Source organism: Eleutherodactylus coqui, chromosome 7 (genome assembly GCF_035609145.1).
Source record: "Eleutherodactylus coqui strain aEleCoq1 chromosome 7, aEleCoq1.hap1, whole genome shotgun sequence".
NCBI classification, from domain to species: Eukaryota; Metazoa; Chordata; class Amphibia; order Anura; family Eleutherodactylidae; genus Eleutherodactylus; species Eleutherodactylus coqui.
In genome coordinates this window covers 22843299-22864484 of record NC_089843.1, presented here as the reverse complement: position 1 = coordinate 22864484, position 21186 = coordinate 22843299, and the positions used below count along the sequence as shown (strand labels likewise).

The 21186-nt window shown below is 44.0% G+C and overlaps 1 protein-coding gene across 1 annotated transcript in view; it reads right to left on the bottom strand.

Moving 5' to 3' along the window:
• The window catches only part of LOC136573435 (vomeronasal type-2 receptor 26-like), a 102622-nt gene extending 82817 nt beyond the window's left edge, over nucleotides 1-19805 (bottom strand). The window contains exons 1-3 of the mRNA XM_066574725.1: nucleotides 19269-19805; nucleotides 15312-16328; nucleotides 15058-15181 (exon numbers count right to left, since the gene is read on the bottom strand). Of these exons, the coding sequence (XP_066430822.1) occupies nucleotides 15058-15181; nucleotides 15312-16328; nucleotides 19269-19805 (1678 nt within the window). The remainder of the gene's footprint in view (nucleotides 1-15057; nucleotides 15182-15311; nucleotides 16329-19268) is intronic.
• Nucleotides 19806-21186: the final 1381 nt, after the last annotated feature.

Sequence of the window (21186 nt, the reverse complement as noted above, 5' to 3'; positions counted from 1 at the left end):
CGCCATAATTCATTTTCACGTATAGATATGTTCTTGGTTGACAGATTGACACTCCCTAAGATTTTTACCTCAGAGACAGGACGGACTACCTGGTCAGATCACTCCCCAATCTACTAAACATTAAACTGGGAGAAAGCCCGGGGAATGCAAGGGTTTGGCGAATTAATGTAGCTCTGCTAAAATCTCCAACATATAAGTCTTTAATTACCAACTCTTTGAGGGAATACTTTGAACTAAATCTAAATCCAGAAACCAATATCTTCTCAACATGCAATATATTCACAAGGCCTTGATAAAAGGCCCACAAGGTCTTCAAAATTAAACAAGCACAAGTAAATGATCTCTTACCCCAATCACAATAACACGAAAAAAACCTTACAAAGTCACCCCACAGCTGATGGCCGAACAACACTAATGTCAGTAAGAAGAGAATTAAAAACTATTTTATTAGAAGAATATAATAGAAGCACAGATGATTATGATAAATTATTACTCTTCTTTCAACAAGCCCTCAAAATTGATGGCTAGCATAGCAAAGAAAAGACAGAATATATACGGTATTTAAGTTTGACTAACATCGGATAGCCGCAAAATACTTTCCCACCCTAAACCTGGTAAAACAACAGATTCCCTGGCAAATTTCAGACTAATTTTGCTACTAAACACAGACACTAAAATATACTCAAAAATGTTTGCACACAAGACTATTGGGGGTCTTACCTACTATTATACACAGTGACAAGGTGGAGTTCATCGGTGGAAGACAGGCTGCAGACGGACTAGATGAGCATTAAATTTGATTGCAGAGAAGGGGTCGGGTCAAACGCCTTCTCTCGCCATCTACCCTGGATGCGGAGAAGGCGTTCGACAGACTCCACAGCGAGTTTTCTTTTGCCACTCTTCAAAAATTTTCTATAAAGGGATGTTTCCTTAAAGCAATCCAGGCACTGTACACAACCCTATCTGCTAGAGTCTTGATTTATAGAGCCTTATGGTCATCTTTTCATATAACCAATGGCACCTGTCAAGATTGTCCTCTCTCCCCATTGATATTTACATTAATCATGGAACCCTTGGCGGAGTTTATAGGAATATCTCCAGAGATTAGAGGTTTTCAAACGGGAGACAGACAGCACAAAATTAGACTATTCGCAGATGATGTGCTCCTGACCTTGACGAGCCCCCTGGGATCCTTGAGAGCAGTGGAAAACATTGTGTCCTCATTTGGTAAAGCTTCATACTGTAATTCAAATATAAGCAAATCCCTGATTTTGGGCATAAATATTGGTACATCCCTAAAGACAGACATACAGAGATAGTTTTTTTTCAATGGCCTCCCATGATTCCCTACCTAGGTATAAAGCTTTGTCATCCACTAAAAGACATTATTTACCTAAATTTTAACCCACTATTTTCTTCAATCCAACTAGAATTGGGGTCCCTTGAGAAAAAGGAACCATCGTGGTTTGGCAGAATAATTTGGTATGAAATGCTAATACTACCAAAGAATCTATACCTCTTCCGTACCATGGTTTTCCCGATACCTCATAATACAGTAGACAAATTTCAAAAACAATTGCTACAGTTTGTGTGGGCGTGAAAGAGACCTAGAGTCACAAAAGATATCCTATATCACCACCGTAAACAGAGTGGACTTGGAGTACCCAATCTGTGGTTCTATTACAAAGCAATAATTGTAAATCAATAGACACTATGCACTCAAGGATAGTTCGCAAACAGCACAGCTCCGTAGAACCAGTAAGGTGGGACCCAATGGTGAAATGCAGGCCACAGAGAGAGTCGGGATCAAAAGACTCCAAAATAGCAGCAAGCAAAAATAAATCTAGAGCAGCATGTAAAGATGCAAGTAAAACAGAAGTGTTTATTCTTCCACAACATACATAGCTGCAACGTTTCGATCTCAGTTGAGATCTTTGTCAAGCAAAGATGCTTGACAAAGATCTCAATTGACACTATGGTTAGAGTGTCCTCAGAAGCCATCATGGAGTTATATGGAAAGACAACTAAATGAGACTAAATCATTGGACTCCCTTCTGAAGGCCTCAATTCTCAGTATCATGTATTCAAACCTCCCTATGTCCATAAACATGCATACCATGTCACCTCACATGCTGATATCCCTTCAGACTTGGAATCTTTTTGCCTACAAATACAAAAATGCCCCTGAAAGAAAACCCTTAGTACTACCCATAGAGACACTCTTGTATGTTATTCCTAACCTGCCTATTAAGAATTGGGCTAAGCAGGGTATTAAACTAATTTCCAACTTTGCAAATGATAAAAAAGAATATCCCTTTTGAAACCATTAGAGACAAATTCAACCTCTCCACAAAAGATGTCCACCCATGGTGTTAGATTCAGTCCTTTTTGAACAAATCTCAAATATTGGAATGCCCAGTCCCAATTTAACTGATGCCTTTCTTTAATAGAGCTCCTACAACCAGAAATCTCTCACAAGAAAATGCTATAATGTCTTCTCATGGGGCATGGGGAAAACAAAGAAGGTCAACCTGCTCAACTGGGAGAAAGACCTGAGAGAAAGTATACCAATAGCACAATGGTTAACCTTATTTGAGTGGGCAAATAAATCTACCTTGAGTGCAAATTCTTTGCAGACTCGCTATAAAGTTCTAACAAGATGGTACTTGTGAGGAAGGGTAATTCAAGGAGCCATAGACCCAGTTCTTCCAAAGCATATTGGCGTTTATTTAAAGCAGTCCATCTTTACATGGCAAAGAGAAAAGTCCATTGACATGTTTTTCACACAGTCCTGGCTCAACTAAAAAAAGAACTGCACTGAACTCCACACTAATTGCTCAGGTGAGCCTTTATAGCAGTGAATCCTCCCACAATCCTTTTGAAGTCATTAATTTGCTGCTGGTGTGCCTCTATATCCTCAGAGCAGATACCCTGCTGCAGCTCCATCAGTGCAAGTAAGTAGAAACAAAACATAATACATTTTAATCTGAACATTTCCCTTTGCTGTAGTACATGGTTCCCCGGAAAAAAAGGGATAGATGAGCATTAGGTGGCCAGCCTAATAAGAGAAGCAAAGAAGCATTCACACAAAAGTGTTGCATAGGTAAAGGAGCGCATGCATCACAACTAAGGTTACACATGTAATGCTAATAACAAAACAAAGAAAACCTGATACATCTTCACAGTACTACACCCCATTCAGATCAGCTAAGTGTTTTCATAATATAGATAGCCAATGTTGGAGAGACTGTGGAGAGGTGGGAGCAATCTTTCATATTTTCTGGGAGTGTCCTTTGATTCAGACATACTGGGAAGAGGTCTTTCAAATTATATACGATGTAACAGGTCTCAGAATATCCAAAGAACCTAAAACAGCTCTTTTACTACTAGAATGTAGAGATGAGTAAGCACCGAAATGCTCGGGTGCTCGTTGCTCGAGTCGATCTTTTCATAATGCTCAAGAGCTCGTTTCGAGTAACAAACCCCATTGAAGTCAATGGGCGACTCGAGCATTTTTGTATGGGACCGATGCTCCGCATAGGTGATGACTTGTCAAACACCAGAAAACATTAGAAAGTCATGGAAACACCACAGAAACTGATAGGGAAGGGCATGGGCAGCATGCATGGCTGCATCTGAGGCTCCCAGGTACCACTATTAAGCCAAAATGAGGGCAAGAGTCTGTCGTCACCCCCCCTAACAATTTACTTAGGACAAATGCTCATTAGCTAGGCACACGCGCTGACACATCTTAGCTAAGCACCACACTACCTGCAACCATTGACAATCACTGCCTGTGGGTGATACCGCTGTCCAATCCCCCACACGACACTGCGTCCACAGCACACACAAAATTGTCCCTTCGCAGCGTTCAGTTGCCATCATGCCACACGCTCACTTCATAGCCACACCACACTCATGTCTATTTATAAGTGCATACTGGATGAGGAGAAACCCGAGGCACACACTGCAGAGGGTGGGCAGGGCCAGGCAGCGACCCTCTCTGAAAGTGTGGGCGATAGCCCACAATGCTGTTGAGAATTGATGATAAATTGACGTACGATTATCATTCCAATCCCGTGCCACCTCCGTCACAAAATTGTCAGGAGTCGCAAATGTGGGCATAAAGGGGACTCAGGTGCCAGCACTTTTACACATCTCCACAATGCAGCAATACTCTGTGTGGGAAGCACGTGAGCGGGCCCAGGGTCAGGCTCAATCCCAGCCTCCACCTTGTGTGACCCAAGGTGCCGCGAGTTACATAGCAATGGGAAATCCATGTGTCCCCACACAATTCATTCTGTGTAGGTGTCAGATAGCTCAACACCGCAATGGGAAGTCTTTGAGTTCCTTGGGCTCGCCTACCCTAGTCAGTCAGTATATTTGTGTCAGACAGGTAAAACTGTGGGAAGTTTTTGTGCACCCACAGCATAGGCGAGCCCCAGGAACCCAAGGAAAGTATTACACAAAGAAATCAGAGCTCCCAAACATTGCAGTTTCACCCTGCCAAGTACGTCGGCCTCGGCTCGCACCCTCATTAATCATGGGCATAAAGCAAACTCGGATGCTGGTGCAGCTGTGAACGTCTCATTAATGCAGTAACGCTCCTTTTGGCCCAAACCACCGTCTCAGATAACTGTGGTAACGTGGGAGAAAATACATGTTACCCAGCACTGATCCCTAGACCCCAAACAGGAGGAGGGGGTGGCATAATAAGGGCGAGAAACCATGACCGAGGTAGGAACCGTGTGGGTAGTACGTGAGCGGGCCCTAGGTCAGGCTCGGTCACAGCATGCACCTTGTGTGACCCAAGGTGCCGTGAGTTAAAGAGCTATGTGAAATCCATGGGTCTCTACACACTTCATTCTGCGTAGGTTTCAGATAGCTCAACACCGCAATGGGAAGGCTTAGAGTTCCTTGGGCTCGCCTAGGCTGTGAGTGCACAAAGATGGTATTACACAGGAAGAAATCAAAATGCCCGAACATAGCATAGTTTCACCCCACCAAGGACCTCGGCCTTGGTTCATATTTCTGCCCAAGTCAGTCAGTGAATTTGTGCCTGATAGGTAAAACACTGTGATGGGAAGTCTTTGTACACCCACAGCATAGGCAGACCCCTGTAACATTTCTATAGCAAAAGTATAGGGAGACCCCAGTAATATTTCTGTAGCAAAAGTGTAGGCAGACCCCTGTAACATTTCTGTAGCAAACGTATAGGCAGGCCCCAGTAAAATTTATGTAGCAAGAGCATAGGCGGACCCCAGTAAAATTTCTATAGCAAGAGTATAGACGGACCCCAGTAACATTTCTGCAGCAAGAGTATTGGCAGACCCCTGTAACATTTCTGTAGCAAGAGAATAGACGGACCCCTCAAACCATTCAGTAGAAACTGCATAGGCGGACCCCAGTAACATTTTTATAGCAAGAGTATAGGCAAACCCCTCACATTTCCGTAGAAAAGGTATAGGCGAACCCCTCAAACCATTCAGTAGAAAAGGTATAGGCAGACCACTGTAACATTACTATAGCAAAAGTATAGAAAGACCCCAGTAACATTTCTGTAGCAAAAATATAGGCAGACCTCTGTAACATTTATGTAGCAAAAGTATAGGCAGACCCCAGTAACATTTATGTAGCTAGAGTATAGGCGGACCCCAGTAACATTTTTATAGCAAGAGTATAGGCAAACCCCTCACATTTCCGTAAAAAAGGTATAGGCGAACCCCTCAAACCATTCAGTAGAAAAGGTATAGGCAGACCACTGTAACATTACTATAGCAAAAGTATAGAAAGACCCCAGTAACATTTCTGTAGCAAAAATATAGGCAGACCTCTGTAACATTTATGTAGCAAAAGTATAGGCAGACCCCAGTAACATTTATGTAGCTAGAGTATAGGCGGACCACAGTAACATTTCTATAGCAAGAGTATAGGCAGACCCCAGTAACATTTATGTAGCCAGAGTATAGGGGGTACTGCAGTAACATTTCTGTAGCAAAAGTATGGGCGAATCCCTCAAACCATTCAGTAGAAACTGCATAGGCAGACCCCAGTAATATTTCTAAAGCTAGAGTATAGGCGGACCGGAGTAACATTTCCATAGCAAACGTATACGACAGACCCCTGTAACATTTCTGTACCAATAGTATAGGCAGACCCCTGTAACATTTCTGTAGCAAAAGTATAGGCAGACCCCTGTAACATTTCTGTAGCAAAAGTATAGGCGGACCCCAGTAACATTTCTGTAGCAATAGCATAGGCAGAACCCTGTAACATTTGTGAAGCAAAAGAATAGTGAGACCCCAGTAACATTTCTGTAGCAAAAGTATACGCAGACACATGTAACATTTCTGTAGCAATAGTATAGGCAGACCCCTGTAACATTTCTGTAGCAAAAGTATAGGCAGACCCCTGTAACATTTCTGTAGCAAAAGTATAGGCGGACCCCAGTAACATTTCTGTAGCAATAGCATAGGCAGAACCCTGTAACATTTGTGAAGCAAAAGAATAGTGAGACCCCAGTAACATTTCTTTAGCAAAAGCATAGGCAGACCTCAGTAACATTTCAAAAGCAAAGGTACAGGCAAACCCCTCAAACCATTCAGTAGAAAAGGTATAGGCAGACCCCAGTAACATTTCTGTAGCAAGTGTATAGGCGGAACCCAGTAACATTTATGTAGCAACGGTATAGGCAGAACCATGTAACATTTCTTTAGCAAAAGCATAGGCAGACCTCAGTAACATTTCAAAAGCAAAGGTACAGGCAAACCCCTCAAACCATTCAGTAGAAAAGGTATAGGCAGACCCCAGTAACATTTCTGTAGCAAGTGTATAGGCGGAACCCAGTAACATTTATGTAGCAACGGTATAGGCAGACCCCTGTAACATTTCTGTAGCAAAAGTGTTGGCAGACCCCTGTAACATTTCTGTAGCAAAAGTATAGGCAGGCCCCTGTAACATTTCTGTAGCAAGATTATAGGCGGACCCCAGTGACATTTATGTAGTAAAAGTATAGGCAAACCCTTCAAACCATTCAGTAGAAACTGCATAGAAGGACCCCAGTAACATTTCTTTAGCAAGAGTATAGGTGGACCCCAGTAACATTTCTGTAGCAAAAGTATAGGCAAACCCCTCAAACCATTCAGTAGAAACTGCATAGGCGGACCCCAGTAAGATTTTTATAACAAGAGTATAGGTGGACCCCCAGTAACATATCTGTAGGAAAAGTATAGGCAGACCCCTGTAACATTTCTGTAGCAAGAATATAGGTGGACCCCAGTAACATTTCTGTAGCAAAAGTATAGGCAAACCCCTCAAACCATTCACTAGAAACTGCATAGATGGACCCCAATAACATTTCTGTAGCAAAAGTATAGGCAGACTCCCGGAGCACTTCTGTAGCAGGAGTAAAGGCAAACCCCTGTAACATTTCTGTAGCAAAAGTATAGGCAGACCCCAGTAACATTTCTGCAGCAAGCGTATAGGCGGAACCCAGTAACATTTATGTAGCAAAAGTATAGGCAGACCCCAGTGACATTTATGTAGTAAAAGTATAGGCAAACCCCTCAAACCATTCAGTAGAAACTGCATAGGCGGACCCCAGTAACATTTCTTTAGCAAGAGTATAGTCGGACCCCAGTAACATTTCTGTAGAAAAAGTATAGGCAAACCCCTCAAACCATTCAGTAGAAACTGCAGAGGCGGACCCCAGTAAGATTTCTATAACAAGAGTATAGGCAGACCCCTGTAACATTTCTGTAGCAAGAGTATAGGCGGACCCCAGTAACATTTCTGTAGCAAAAGTATAGGCAGACTCCTGGAATATTTCTGTAGCAAGAGTATAGACAAACCCCTGTAACATTTCTGTAGCAAATGTATAGGCGGACCCCAGTAACATTTCTGTAGCAAAAGTATAGGCAGACCCCTGTAACATTTCTATAGCAAGAGCATAGGCGGACCCCAGTAACATTTCTGCAGCAAAAGTCTAGGCAGACCACAGTAACATTTCTGTAGTAATAGTATAGGCGAACCCCTCAAACCATTCAGTAGAAACTGCATAGACGGGCCCCTGTAACATTTCTGTAGCAAGAGTATAGACGAACCCCTCAAACCATTCAGTAGAAAAAGTATTGGCAGACCCTAGTAACATTTCAGTAGCAAGAGTATAGGCGAACCCAAGTAACAATTCTGTAGCAAAAGTATAGGCAGACCCCTGTAACATTTCTGTAGCAAGAGTAAAGACGGACCACAGCAAAGTTTCTGTAGCAAGAGTATAGGCGGACCCCAGTAACATTTCTGTAGCAAGAGTAAAGACGGACCCCAGCAAAGTTTCTGTAGCAAGAGCATAGGCAGATCCCAGTAACATTTCTGTAGCAAAAGTATAGGCAGACCCCTGTAACATTTCTGTAGCAAAAGTGTAGGGTACCAAGAGTAAAGGCGAACCCCTGAAAAAATTGGGCTACCAAGAGTGTAGGCGAAGGCCGGAAAAATTAGTTAGATAACAGTATAGGCAAGGGCAAGAAAAATAGCTTACCAAGAGTATAAGTGCACCCCTGAAAAATTGCTCAACCACGAGGGCAGGTGAAACCCATAAACATTTTTAAATATGCAGCTCGCTGTTGCTTAATTTGTAACAGAGCCTGGAGGCAGTCCTGTGAAAAAAATGGTGTCTGTTAAAGTATTAATACTTTTGAAACGTTGAAATATTTGTAAAAAATCTTAAATAGCCTTTTGGGACGTAGAAAAATTGGCAGTCAGCGTGATGACATGCTGTTTTAGGGGGAGGAGTAGGAGAAGGAGGAGTAATAATATCCGAGAGTGATTGACAAAGTTAATTCCCCCTTTTTTGTGGTGATAGAGGATGCATTTTTCTCCTGTTGCAGCGAAAAGAATCATTAGGTACCGCTGCTTTCTGCCTGTGGAGAAGAAAATCCAGGCTTTGTTCATCTTTATAAGTGTAAGCATGTCTGCACTGGCAGTTGACAGGCGGGTATGCTTATTCGTGATGATATCCCCATCTGAACTAAACACCCTCTCTGACAAGACACTAGCGGCAGGGCAGGCCAGCACTTCAGGGTGTACGGTGCAAGTTCGTGCCACGTGTGCAGCTTTGACACCCAATAGTTGTATGGAGCAGAGGCATCACGGAGGACGGTTGTACAATCGGCTACGTACTCACTCACCATCTTTTTACAGTGCTTCCTCCAACTGAGCCTTGACTGGGGAGTGGTGACACAGTCTTGCTGGGGAGCCATAAAGCTAGCAAAGGCCTTGGAGAGTGTTCCCCTGCCTGCGCTGGACATGCTGCCTGAACCTCGCTCCCTCCTGCTACTTGGCTCTCTGAACTGCGTCTTCTGTTACTAGCACTGTCAGATTGGAACTTCAGCATCACTTTTTCCACCAGGGCCCTCTGGTATTGCATCACTTTTGTACCCCTTTCCTCTTCAGGAATGAGAGTGGAAAGGTTCTCCTTATACAGTGACTCGAGAAGGGTGTACACCCAGTTATCCTTGTTGGCCAGAATGCATCTAAAGCTTGGGTCACGGGAAAGGCAGCCTAACATGAAGTCAGCCATGTGTGCCAGGGTACCAGTACGCAACACATCGCTGTCCTCGCTAGGAAGATGACTTTCAGGATCCTCCTCCTCTTCCTCTTCAGCTCATAGACGCTGAACAGAGGAGAGGCAAACAACATGGGTACCCTCTGCAGTGTGGCCAGCTGTCTCTTCCTCTCCCTCCTCCTCCTCCCCCTCCCCTCCTCTTCCTCCAAAATGCGCTGAGATATAGACATGAGGGTGGTCTGGCTATCAAGCGACATACTGTCATCCCCCGTCTCCTGTTACAACCACAAAGCCTCCTTGGATACCACAACCGCAAAGTGTCGGACTTTATGCTTAGCAGCAAACTTCTCAGCAGGCAAAGCAGCGGGATGGTAACGCTAATGATTGCCGCATCGCCGCTGACTACTACTCCGCTGCCCATGTTGCAGCTGGTATCCCACTATTGCTCTACGCTGCTCATACAGCCTGGCCACCATGGGCACGTCGCACAGCAGTTGGTGCTCTGGCAGCTGAAACAGACGTTGCAGGGTCCTCAGGGTGGCAGTGCCTGTGGTGAGCTTGCGGAAATGTGCGTAGATGCAGCGCACCTTGCCGAGCAGGTCAGACAAGTGGGGGTAGTTTTTCAGAAACCGCTGAACCACCAGATTGAAGATGTGGGCCAGGCATGGCACGTGTGTGAGGCTGCCGAGCTGCAGAGCCACCACTAGGTTACGGCCTTTGTCACACATGACCATGCCCGGTTGGAGGCTCAGCTGCGAAAGCCAGAGATCGATCTGCTCTGTCAGACCCTGCAGCAGCTCGGGGGCCATGTGCCTCTTGTCACCTAAGCTGATTAGTTTTAGCACGGCTTGCTGACACTTGCCCACCGCTGTGCTGCCGTGCGCTACCGACTGCTGGCGACTGCTCACACTACTTAATTGAGAGGTAGAGGAGGAGGAGGCGGAGGATTTGGAGAAGGTGGCATAAAACGCCGCAGATACCAGCACCGAGGTAGGATCCGCTATTCTGGGTGTAGGTAGGACGGGGTCTGTCCCAGGCTCTGACTGGGTACCAAGTAGTGCGGGACCGCTGCCGCCTTCATGTTTTTGAAAAAATCCATTTCCATAAGCCTGTACGGAAGCATCTCCAGGCTGATTCATTTGGCAATCAGCATGTTTAAAGCTTGTGCATGCTGGTGGGTGGCGGTGTATTTGCGCTTTCGCTTCAACGCTTGTGTTAGCGACAGCTGAACGCTGCGCTGAGAGACATTGCTGGATGGAGTGGAGGACGGTGGAGGTAAGGGTTTGGGTGCAGGGTGGGAGGCGCTCGTGCCTGTGTCCTGGGAGGGAGATTGGATCTGCGTGGCAGGTTAGGGCACAGGGGGAGAGGCAGTGGTATGACCCGAAGGCGGTGAATGGCCTTCATCCCACCTTGTGGGATGCTTGGCCATCATTTGCCTGCGCATGCTGGTGGTGGTGAGGCTGGTAGTGGTGGCTCCCTAGCCGATCTTGGTGCGACACAGGTTGCACACCACTGTTCATCGGTCGTCCACACTCTCACTAAAAAAAACATCCACACCTTTGAACACCTAGCCCTCTGCACGGAGGCTTGTCACGAGGGGGTGCTTTGGGAAACAGTTGGGGGATTATTCGCTCTGGCCCTGCCTCTACCCCTGGCCACTCCACTGCCTCGTCCAACCTGTACTGTTGCTGCACTTGCCTCCCCCTCTGAAGCCCTGTCCTCAGTAGACTTAGCAAACCAGGTGGGGTCAGTCACCTCATCGTCCAGCTGCTCTTCCTCCAAATCCTCTGTGCGCTCCTCCCTCAGATATTCTTCTCTTACTACTACCTCACTGACAGACAACTGTGTCTCATCATCCTCATCCACAAAAAGCTCTTGAGACAGTTGCCGGAAGTCCCCAGCCTCATCACCCGGACCTCGGGAACTTTCCAAAGGTTGGGAATCGGTCACGACAAACTCCTCAGGTGAGAGAGGAACCATTTTTTCCCACTCACGGCAGGGACCTGAGAACAGTTCCTGGGAGTCTGCCTGGTCAGAATATGTCATTTTCATGGCATGAGGAGTCTGGGAGGAAGGAGGAGCAGCAGCCAGAGGATTCAGAGTTGCAGTCCGTAGGCAGGGAGTAGTGGATTGCGTAGAAGACTGGGTGGTCGATACATTGCTGGACGTGTTTTCTGCCATCCACGACAGGACCTGCTCGCACTGCTCTGTTTGTAATAAACTTCTACCACGCGGACGTATAATTTGTGATATGAAGCTGGGGAGCCCAGAAACTTGCCTCTCTCCTAATCCCGAAGCAGCCGGCTGTGATTCACCACGCCCCTGAATTCGGCCTGTGCCCACACCCTCACTCGGACGTCCACGTCCTCGACCCTTACCCCTACTCCTCATCGTGGCGGATTAAGAATAGAGCAGGGCCCAAATAAATTACCCCACTGTGCAGCACTGACAACTGTGGCTTAATGCACTGCACACAGAGGCTTGTAGATAGTGGAGGCTCTATGCTGTGACTTGAAAAAATGAACCCGCTATCTTGCGCTGATACCTAGGGGTAATTTACCGCCTGCAGTGGATAGTGCTGGTAACTGCAGCTATCTAAACCCCACCAAGGAAAGGGTATTGTGAGCTGCTCTGCACAGCGGCAAAGCTGAAATACTTTGCAGTGGCCCAGGAAATATTACAGTACTGTTTAGCGGTGAGACCTCTGTCTAATGCACTGCAGACACAGAACGGTATAACTGAATTAGTTTGCAGTAGGCTAGGAAATGTTAGAGTGCAGTTTCACGGTGAGAGCTGGTTATACGGCACTGTAGCCTGAGAACGCTATTACTGAAAGGCTGGGAACAGGCCTAGATGCGTAATACAAAAAATGATGCACTACTGCTCCCAGCTAGCCACAACTATAATGCACTCTGTGAGATGTAGCCCTAAGAAGGAGTGTTGGGGTTCTTGTACAGAGGATCAGGAGAACTGTATAACTTTTTCCTATATAAGTAGCTGTGTCCCTACACTCTGCCTTATGCACTGCACACACAGAACAGTATAGCTGAAATGGCCTGCACAACCCGAGATGCTTAAAAAAATTGGTGCACTACTGCTCCCAACCAGCCACAACAGTAATGCAAACTATGAAGAGTAGCCTTAAGAAGGACCCTTGAGGTTCTTGACGACAGGATCCTACTCTAACACTATCCCTATATCAGCAGCAGCACTATCCCTAACCTCTGCCAGCATGCGTCTGAGGCGAGCCGCGGGCGGGACGAGTTTGAGTATTCGGCGGTCACTTGATCGGCCCAGCCACTCACTACTGTGTGTGTGGGGGGGGGGGGGGGGGGGGGGGGGCTTGCACGTCACAGCAGGAAGTGGTAATGCCTTCCCCGCATGTCCATTGGCTAGAAAATGGCGCTAAACATGCGGGTAAGGAAATACAATTGACTTAAGTACCGCATGGTGTTCGTCTCCAGTAACGAGCATCTCGAGTACCCTAATACTCGAACAAGCATCAAGCTCGGACGAGTGTGCTCGCTCATCTCTACTAGAATGCAATCTAATTCCACTAAGATATAGAAAATGCACATGTCACTGCCTATTGGTGGCTAAATTATCTATCAACAGAAAATGGAAATCTAAGCACCCTCCCAGCATCAAAGACATACTTGACATAATTACGGTCATTACACCTATTAAAAAATCATTGCTAACACCAATGGAAACCAAAAGAAATGTAGAGCTATGCAGCGTCCTTGGCTGTGCTATTTGTTAAAGTAATGTTTTATTAGTTTTCTATTTCTATTACTATTTGTTGCAAAAAATGTGATACACAAATGGATGGCTCAACAGTTTATGCATAGAAAACGCAATAACTATTTCTTGTATATGCACTTAACAGCGAAACAATTGTCAAAATAATAAGATCATGCTTTGTGTATGTTTCTCAAAACTCTACATGCAGACTGTACAATGTACGTAATTACAAAAAATGCTAATAAAAAATATTTGAAAAGAAAAATAAAAGTCAAAATTGCTGTTATTTCACTCTTTGAGCACATCAGGCAACACCTGAAGAAGCTGAGAAACAACTTGTAATGTGCTGTGAAATATGCTGGTGCTATATTAATAAAGATTATGAATACCTACAGGAGGATCTGCAAGCTTCAGTAACCTCTGTTTATGTGCCATGTGTTAGAGACAGACAGAGGAACAATGGTGTTCATGGAAGGATACCACAAAGGAAGCCACTGCAGTCCAAAAGAACATTGCAGTCCATCTCCACTTTGTCCGAGACACCTGGATGCTCCACAATGCTTCTAGAAAAATGTTATTTGCACAAGAGATAAAAGTGAAACTTTTGAGCAAAAATGTACAACACTGTTTGGGAGAAACCAACACGAAAACCTCATCCAAAGCCTGGTGGAGGCAGCATCATGGTTTGTGGCTGCTCTGCTCCTCAGGGAATGGACACCTTGTAATCATTAAGGGAACAATGAATTCTAGGGCAGATCAGAACATCTTATAGGAGAATGTAAGGATCGCTGTCAGTGACCTCAAGCTGGGTGATGTAACAAGACCATGAAATAAAGCACACAAGTAAAACAGCTGAAGAATGCTAAATAATAAGATTTATGTTTGGAAATTGCCAAATCAGAATCATGATTTCAACCCCTTGTAGATAATGTGGCATCACCTGGAGAGCGCTGTGCATGCTGGACATCTCAGGCATAGTAATGAACCTAAATCTATTTACAAGAATGATCCAAAGTTCCAGCTCAGTGATGTACAAATGTTATTAGTGGCTCAGGGACATGTTTCGTGGTGACTGCTGCTATAGGAGCATCTATATGTTTTTAAAGGGAACCTGTCACCTCCCTACAACACTATGTAGTAAGTTAAGTTGCTGTAAGGGGATGTGACAGGGAGCCGGGTGAAATATTGTTATACACACCCTGGTTCCTATACGCTCCCTGGTTCCTGCCACTGGCGTCCATGCGCCGCACAGAAATCAGACTCTTTTCAGATTGCTGTCCGCGTGCTCTCCCATAGATGTCTATACGAGAGCACGCACACGGCAGTCTGAAAAGAGATTTCAGGTCACTGTATGACTTCAGTGGCGAGCAAAGCAGGAACCCGGGAGCATGTGAGTATAAAAATATATCACCCAGCTCCCCGTCACCTTCCCAACAGGACCAGGATTTACTTTATGGTGTTGTAGGGAGGTGACAGATTTACTTTAAATTTGTAGCTTCTCAAACTTTTTCTCCATGCATTCTGGATGATTATTTAATTCAATTAAAATATATGAATGGTATCAATTCTTTGTCTTTTAGTTTAGTTTGACTATGTTTGTCTATTTCTCTATAATTGTGATGGACCTGACACATTTTATTGGTGATGATTGCTGAAATAACGGTCATTCCAAAGGGTTCACTTATTTTTTCTTTCATATATATCCTTTTAGTACATCATTTTCATCATCACCTACTGCTCATACTACCATATACCGGTTATATTGGATATCTCCCCTTCTGCACACGGGATGCAGTCATAGCAGCAGGCATGGATTGTTTCTCCTGTCTTTTTCCTGCTTCCAGGTGAACATTGGTCGGAGCAGCGGGATACTGGGATCTGTAGGAAAAGAAAAGAACCTCTACTATAAAGATAAATTACATGTATGATAAGAGGATGTAAACTATATAATGATGTTATAGAGTGGACAAGATTTACATAATCACCTACATAATATAACTCTTCTCACCTCCTTTCTGTGTTTCCATGTTATAGACTGCCGATTTATGTGAAGCTTTTCACCACTGACGGCCCACGGAGTAAAATTCCCTACTTCAACCTCATGTACGGCGTCTTCTATATGTAACCAGTTTATGATTGTATAAGGATGCATGGCTTCCCCCTGTTCATTAAAGTAATATGAAGGTCTCATTGGATCCGGTGAGGACTCCATCATTTGTATGTAGCGCTGTAACTTCCGTCTGTAGTGTAAAAATACAGTTATTGAGTTTTCTTTATATTTGTCTTTTATAAATAAGAACATTTCATGTAGAGCTTTTGCCAGAACTTCTACTGCAGAATACAAACTTGAGGCGACCCCCGATGAGAGGACTTCCCTCAGATTATCTGCAGCATTGTCCCGAGTGTAGTTGTGTTCTTTAATGATGTCATAGTCTGATATGAAGGAATCTATATCATCATGCTTGTACATATCAAATAACAATCTCCAGTAAGAATGTTTTTGGTTCATATCATCATGTTTCGTGTATATTTTTATAAAATCCTCCAGATCTGGAAAAGGTAAAGAAAACTTCACTGCTAGACTTCCTGTATATAGCGAATAAATTTCATTTAACGGTTTGCCTGTAGTAGTGATCCAGGATGGTGAAAGGATGAAGGTGTTGTCTAAAAGTATGAATTCATATTCCTCTAATAAAAGAAGCATAAAAAGAGAGAGGGTCCCACACATTATAATGATGGAGACTTGTGGATTGTTTAGAGCTTGTAAAATCTTATTATTTTCCTCTCTTAGTTTTATGGTGAAGGCGGCACAGATCCCGCGCTCTCTCATGTACTTTGTTAGTGTAAGCATCTCATTCTCTCCAGTTTCATCATCCGATACTAAAATCCCAACCCAGGTCCAGCCAAAGTGCTCCAGCAGTTCGGTGATCGCCATATTGTGGATGTGGTAATTTTGAACCATTCGGAAAACATGAGGATAGAGGAGTCTATCAGATAATGAGGGGTCGGAGGCGCCATAGCTGATCTGCAAAACACAGAAGAAAACTAAGATGATTTTGTACAGACTGTTCTCAGTTAGTTAGTTAGTAGGACGTCCTCAGTAATCCAAAACGCCACATGCAAAACCCATTCCGTTAGGCTGTATTTAGATGGCTACAGAAGGTTGTGCCCGAGAGTCTCAGACATATATTGCATTATGCAGCACATGGGCACCGCGTGTGTGCCACACATTACATGTCCCATTGTCTAGCGAGATTCACATGAAAATAGGACATGCAGCGATTTTGCAACTGAGACTCTTGATCTGAGCAAAAAAAATTGAATGAGTAGAGTCAGAGGATTGGGTTCATTTTCCTTGTGAGATCTGTCCATATGGGACATGGGCAGAACTTGTATTTATGTAGGAAATTTTTGTGCGAGCAATACACAGCAAAAAGAACTCATAGATAACATTGGACTCATTCTCATGGTTGTTGTTTGCAAATACATTTTGTGCACACAAATAACCAAACATGACTATTTTGGTGCGCATTTGCACCTCAAAGGTCCCCATAGGAGCCCGTGGGGGTGGGCAAATGTGCAGATTTTTTAAGGCTGGATTAGACACAATGTTTCTGTCTCAAAAATCACTCAAAGACATCTTTTGAGCGAAAATCATTGGTTCTAACTACACTGACATCGTGCAGTTTTTGTTAATGAGTTGCTGATAGTTCTCTTTCAGTATGCTGAAAAAGAAGGATCAGCCTTATCAGGAGTTCACAGCGGGATGCAGCTGATACTATTGTTTCAGCTGGTATCCCGCTCCAAGAACACAGCCGGGTATGAAGAACACAGCAGTCCAGCATTAACATTATCTATTCAAATCTACTAAAAGCAACCAACTTCCTTACATGTCTTATTCCTAACTATCTACAACCATCCATACATGCATTAAGCATATTACAATACAAATTTAATATAACTGTATTATTACAAATGCTTTTAATATTGTGATGCCCGCCTCCCATTCTCTTCTTTGAGTGTCCTGGTAGCCAGGGACAGCAGTATTACTCATCCAGGAGACATCACGTGACTTGAGTCATATGATGCAATCATGTTGTTGCCCACAATATGGTCCTCACTCGAAGCACAAGTCGCATACTCCAGATTAAACATCACCGTCCGTGGGCACTTTTGATGTGGTGCAGCAGCAGTCACGTGGTCATGATGCCGGGTCAGGTACATGATTATGTGATTACGCTGCCACTAGGGACTGGGGGGGGGGCAATAAAAGAAACAGGAGGGCAGACAGTGTAGATAACGACCTGCGACCAAGTAATGGGAATGGGGGTCGAGCAGGGGGTGGGGTTAGAACAGTTAGAACTGGCAGAAGAGCCAATGGTGCCATTAGTAGCACAATGAAGTTAAAGAATAACAACAACCATATAAATTGTATGGCAATGAATGTAAGAAGTCTTTTTTTTTTGAAAATCAAGTTTTATTGACATTTTTGTTATTCATTAACAGGTAGGACATAGACAGTCATAAAGAATTCTTTAACAAATATCTGCATCACAGTAAAATAAGACCATGAGAGGGAGAGGTCGGGAGGTAGGAGGCTTCTAATCGTATACTGATATCGAGTCTTCTTCCATTGTCTGTTGATAAGGCTCATCTTCTGGTTCTGCGGTAGGCAGAATGATAAGGTCTTGTTTCCTTTTGATAGTCAGCGGCGGCAGGATTAGAGTGACTGTCTAATTAACATTGACTGAAAGAATATAAAGTAATAATTGGGTAGTCAGGGGGAGGGGTAGAGGGGGGATAGGACAGACAGAAGGGGAAAGGGTAGTGGGGCGAATGGGGTGCTGTGGGGTAGATATACTGTTGGGTTATAACTCGCAGGTTTGAAAATGGACTCAATGTGTGTATAGAAAGTCTTCCCTATAATCAGGGGGGTTGTCAGCTATCTTAATGTTGATCTAAGGTGATGTGACAGGATCGAGCATGGCTACTTGAGGGGTTTGAGGCCTAGTAGAGGTGTATTTTTTTAAGAAATTGTTAAGTGATCAGAAATGATCTCCCCTCTGAGGCCTCTGCTCGAGAGGGTAGAATTTTATCTCTGGTTGGGAGTATCAGGTCCATCCAGTATCCCAATTGGGATGCGCAATAAAAGTCAGACACATTGGGGAGATCTATGCCGCCTTCTGTGCCTCTTTTAATCATAAGGCTGTAGGCCAGTCTAGGCCTTTTATTCCTCCACACAAACCCAGAGAAGGTTGTTCGTATTGTTTTTAAGAAGCTTTTTGGGAGGTGGATTCGACGCATTCTGATTTTGTATAAAATTATAGGGAGAATCTAGGTCTTTAGGATATTTTTCCTCCCAAACCACAATATAAAAGGAATATGGTAGTTTCGTAGGAGATTTTTAATTTGGCCGATGGGGGGGGGGGGGGGAATTGGCTTGGTAGAGATCCTCTATTTTTTTGGTTAGCTTAATTCCTAAGAAATCCATTAATTTCTCGGCCCAGTTGAAAGGGGAGTTTTTCTTAATGACTTTGCAGCGAGTTTCTAGAATTGAGACATTTAGAACAGTGGATTTTGAAAAGTTGATTTTAAAGTTAGAAAACAACCCAAAGTTATTAAGTGCAGTTTCTAGTTTGGTCAGGCCTCTCTCAGGGTTTGTTATTAGAAATACTATGTCATCTGCAAAAGCAGCTGAAGAGAGTGAATGTTTCTCCCATTCAAGGCCTTGGATTTCCGGATCTTGTCTGATCGTCTGGAGAAAGGGCTCTAATGCTAGTACGAATAGGGATGGAGATAGGGGGCAGCCCTGGCGGGTGCCATTTTTAATGTCAAAGGCTGGGGAGAGAATCTCATTGATTTTGAGCCTAGCATTTGGAGATGAGCATAGGGAGAGGATGGCAGAGACGAAAGCCTAAGGAATATTAAAATGAAGTAAAGTTTTCTTCATGTATCCCCAGTCTACCCGGTCAAAAGCCTTTTCGGCGTCTGTTCCTACCAGGAGTAAGGGTATTTTGAATTTGTGGGTGTACCGTATCGTATGGAGGATTCTTCTGCTGTTGTCTCTGCCCTCCCTCCCCTTCACAAACCCCGTCTGTTCTTCGTTGATCAGAGATGGCAGGAAGCCTTCTAATCTTTTGGCTAGGAGTTTGGCCCATAATTTTAAATCAAAGTTTAGAAGAGAAATTGGGCGATAACTGCCACATAATTCCGGGTTTTTATTGTCTTTATGCAGTAAGGTTATGTGAGCTTCGAGGGACTGTTTGGGGAAGGGGGCACCTTGCAGGAGGGCGTTAAATAGTTCTGTGATTCTGGGCACTAGGGTTTGCTTAAAGGAGTTGTAGTACAATAAGTTTAAGCCATCTGGGCCTGGGCTTTTGCCATGCGGGAAAGATTTTAAGAGGAGGTCGACCTCCTCCCGGGAGACTGGGACCATTAGGGATTCCACCTGTTCATTATTAAGTTTAGGGAGGTGGGTTTGAAACAGAAAGGAGTCAGTCATTCTTTCTATTTCCTTTTCTTCTTCCGAGGAGAGGGGGTTTTGTTGTCTTATATTATAAAGTTTAGAATAGAATTGATGGAAGGCTTTTGCGATCTCTTCCGAGGAGGTTACGTGGGATCCGTTAAAAAATTTTAATGGAATGAATGTGGTTTTTGGCTCGTGCTTTTTTGATCAGGGCAGACATAAATTTACTACCTCTATTGCCCTGTGCATAAACTACATGCTTAAGGTATAGATGTTTTTTTGTTGTAGCGGGAATCTAAGCGTTGTTTAAGATCTCTTCTTAGGTCCTCCAATTCTTCTAAGGCTAATTTTGATTGGGACAGTTTCGTTATCTGTTCCAATTTTGCAATTTTGCTCAGTCTGTCGTCTATGTCTTTTTGGAGGAGTTTTTTTGTCTTAGTGCCCAGGGCTATCAGTAATCCTTGCATGAAAGCCTTGTGGGCTTCCCAGACCACGGGAACCTCCGCGTCCCCATTTGTATGGATGGAGAAGTATTCCTCTAAGAGGGTTGAAAGACATTCCCTTTCCTCCGGGGAGTCAAGCAAGCATGCATTGAGCCTCCATCTCCATTCTTTGGGTTTAGGTTGGGGAGGGCGGAGGTCCACATGGACAGGAGCATGATCTGAAATTGTAGTTACATCAATTTTAGCTCTCTCAAGGTGTGTAAGGAGCTCCAAGGAAAGGAATATATAGTCCAGTCTCTGATGGGATTGGTGTACTTTTGAGAAAAAGGTATAATCTTTTGTAGAAGGGTTCAGGAGGCACCATGCATCTGTCAAATTTAATTCATGAAGACTACAAATGAGCCTCCTGATTTTCATTTGTGAGGTATGGGAGCGGCCTGTTGAGGAGTCGCTTAACGGGTGTAGGGTGATATTTAGATCTCCTCCCAAGATTATTTGGCCTTCCGTGAAGTGTTTCAGTATTGATAGGTTTTTGATCAGCCAAGGGACTTGATCGATATTGGGGGCATAAAGGTTGGCTATAGTTGTTTTAATGTTGTTGCATGTTCCCTTCAAAAACAGGGCCCTACCCTCCCCATCTTCAAAACTGGCCTGACATTTAAAATTTACAGATTTATGAAGGAAGATCGAGACCCCATTCGAGGCAGAGGTGGAGTGAGCGCTATGGAAGATCTGATCAAAGTATCTGCCTGGTAACGATAGGCATTTACTCTTTTTATAATGAGTTTCCTGTAGAAGAAGAACACTCGTGCCATAACTTTTGGCTAGTAGAGATACATTATATCTTTTTGAAGGTGAGTTGAGGCCTCTCACGTTAAAGGATGTAACCCGTAGACTCTTCATCGTAGGGTGTTTGTCGTATGATCAGTCTCTGACGACAGAAATTTGGACTTCAGCTATTGGTAGGATATAAA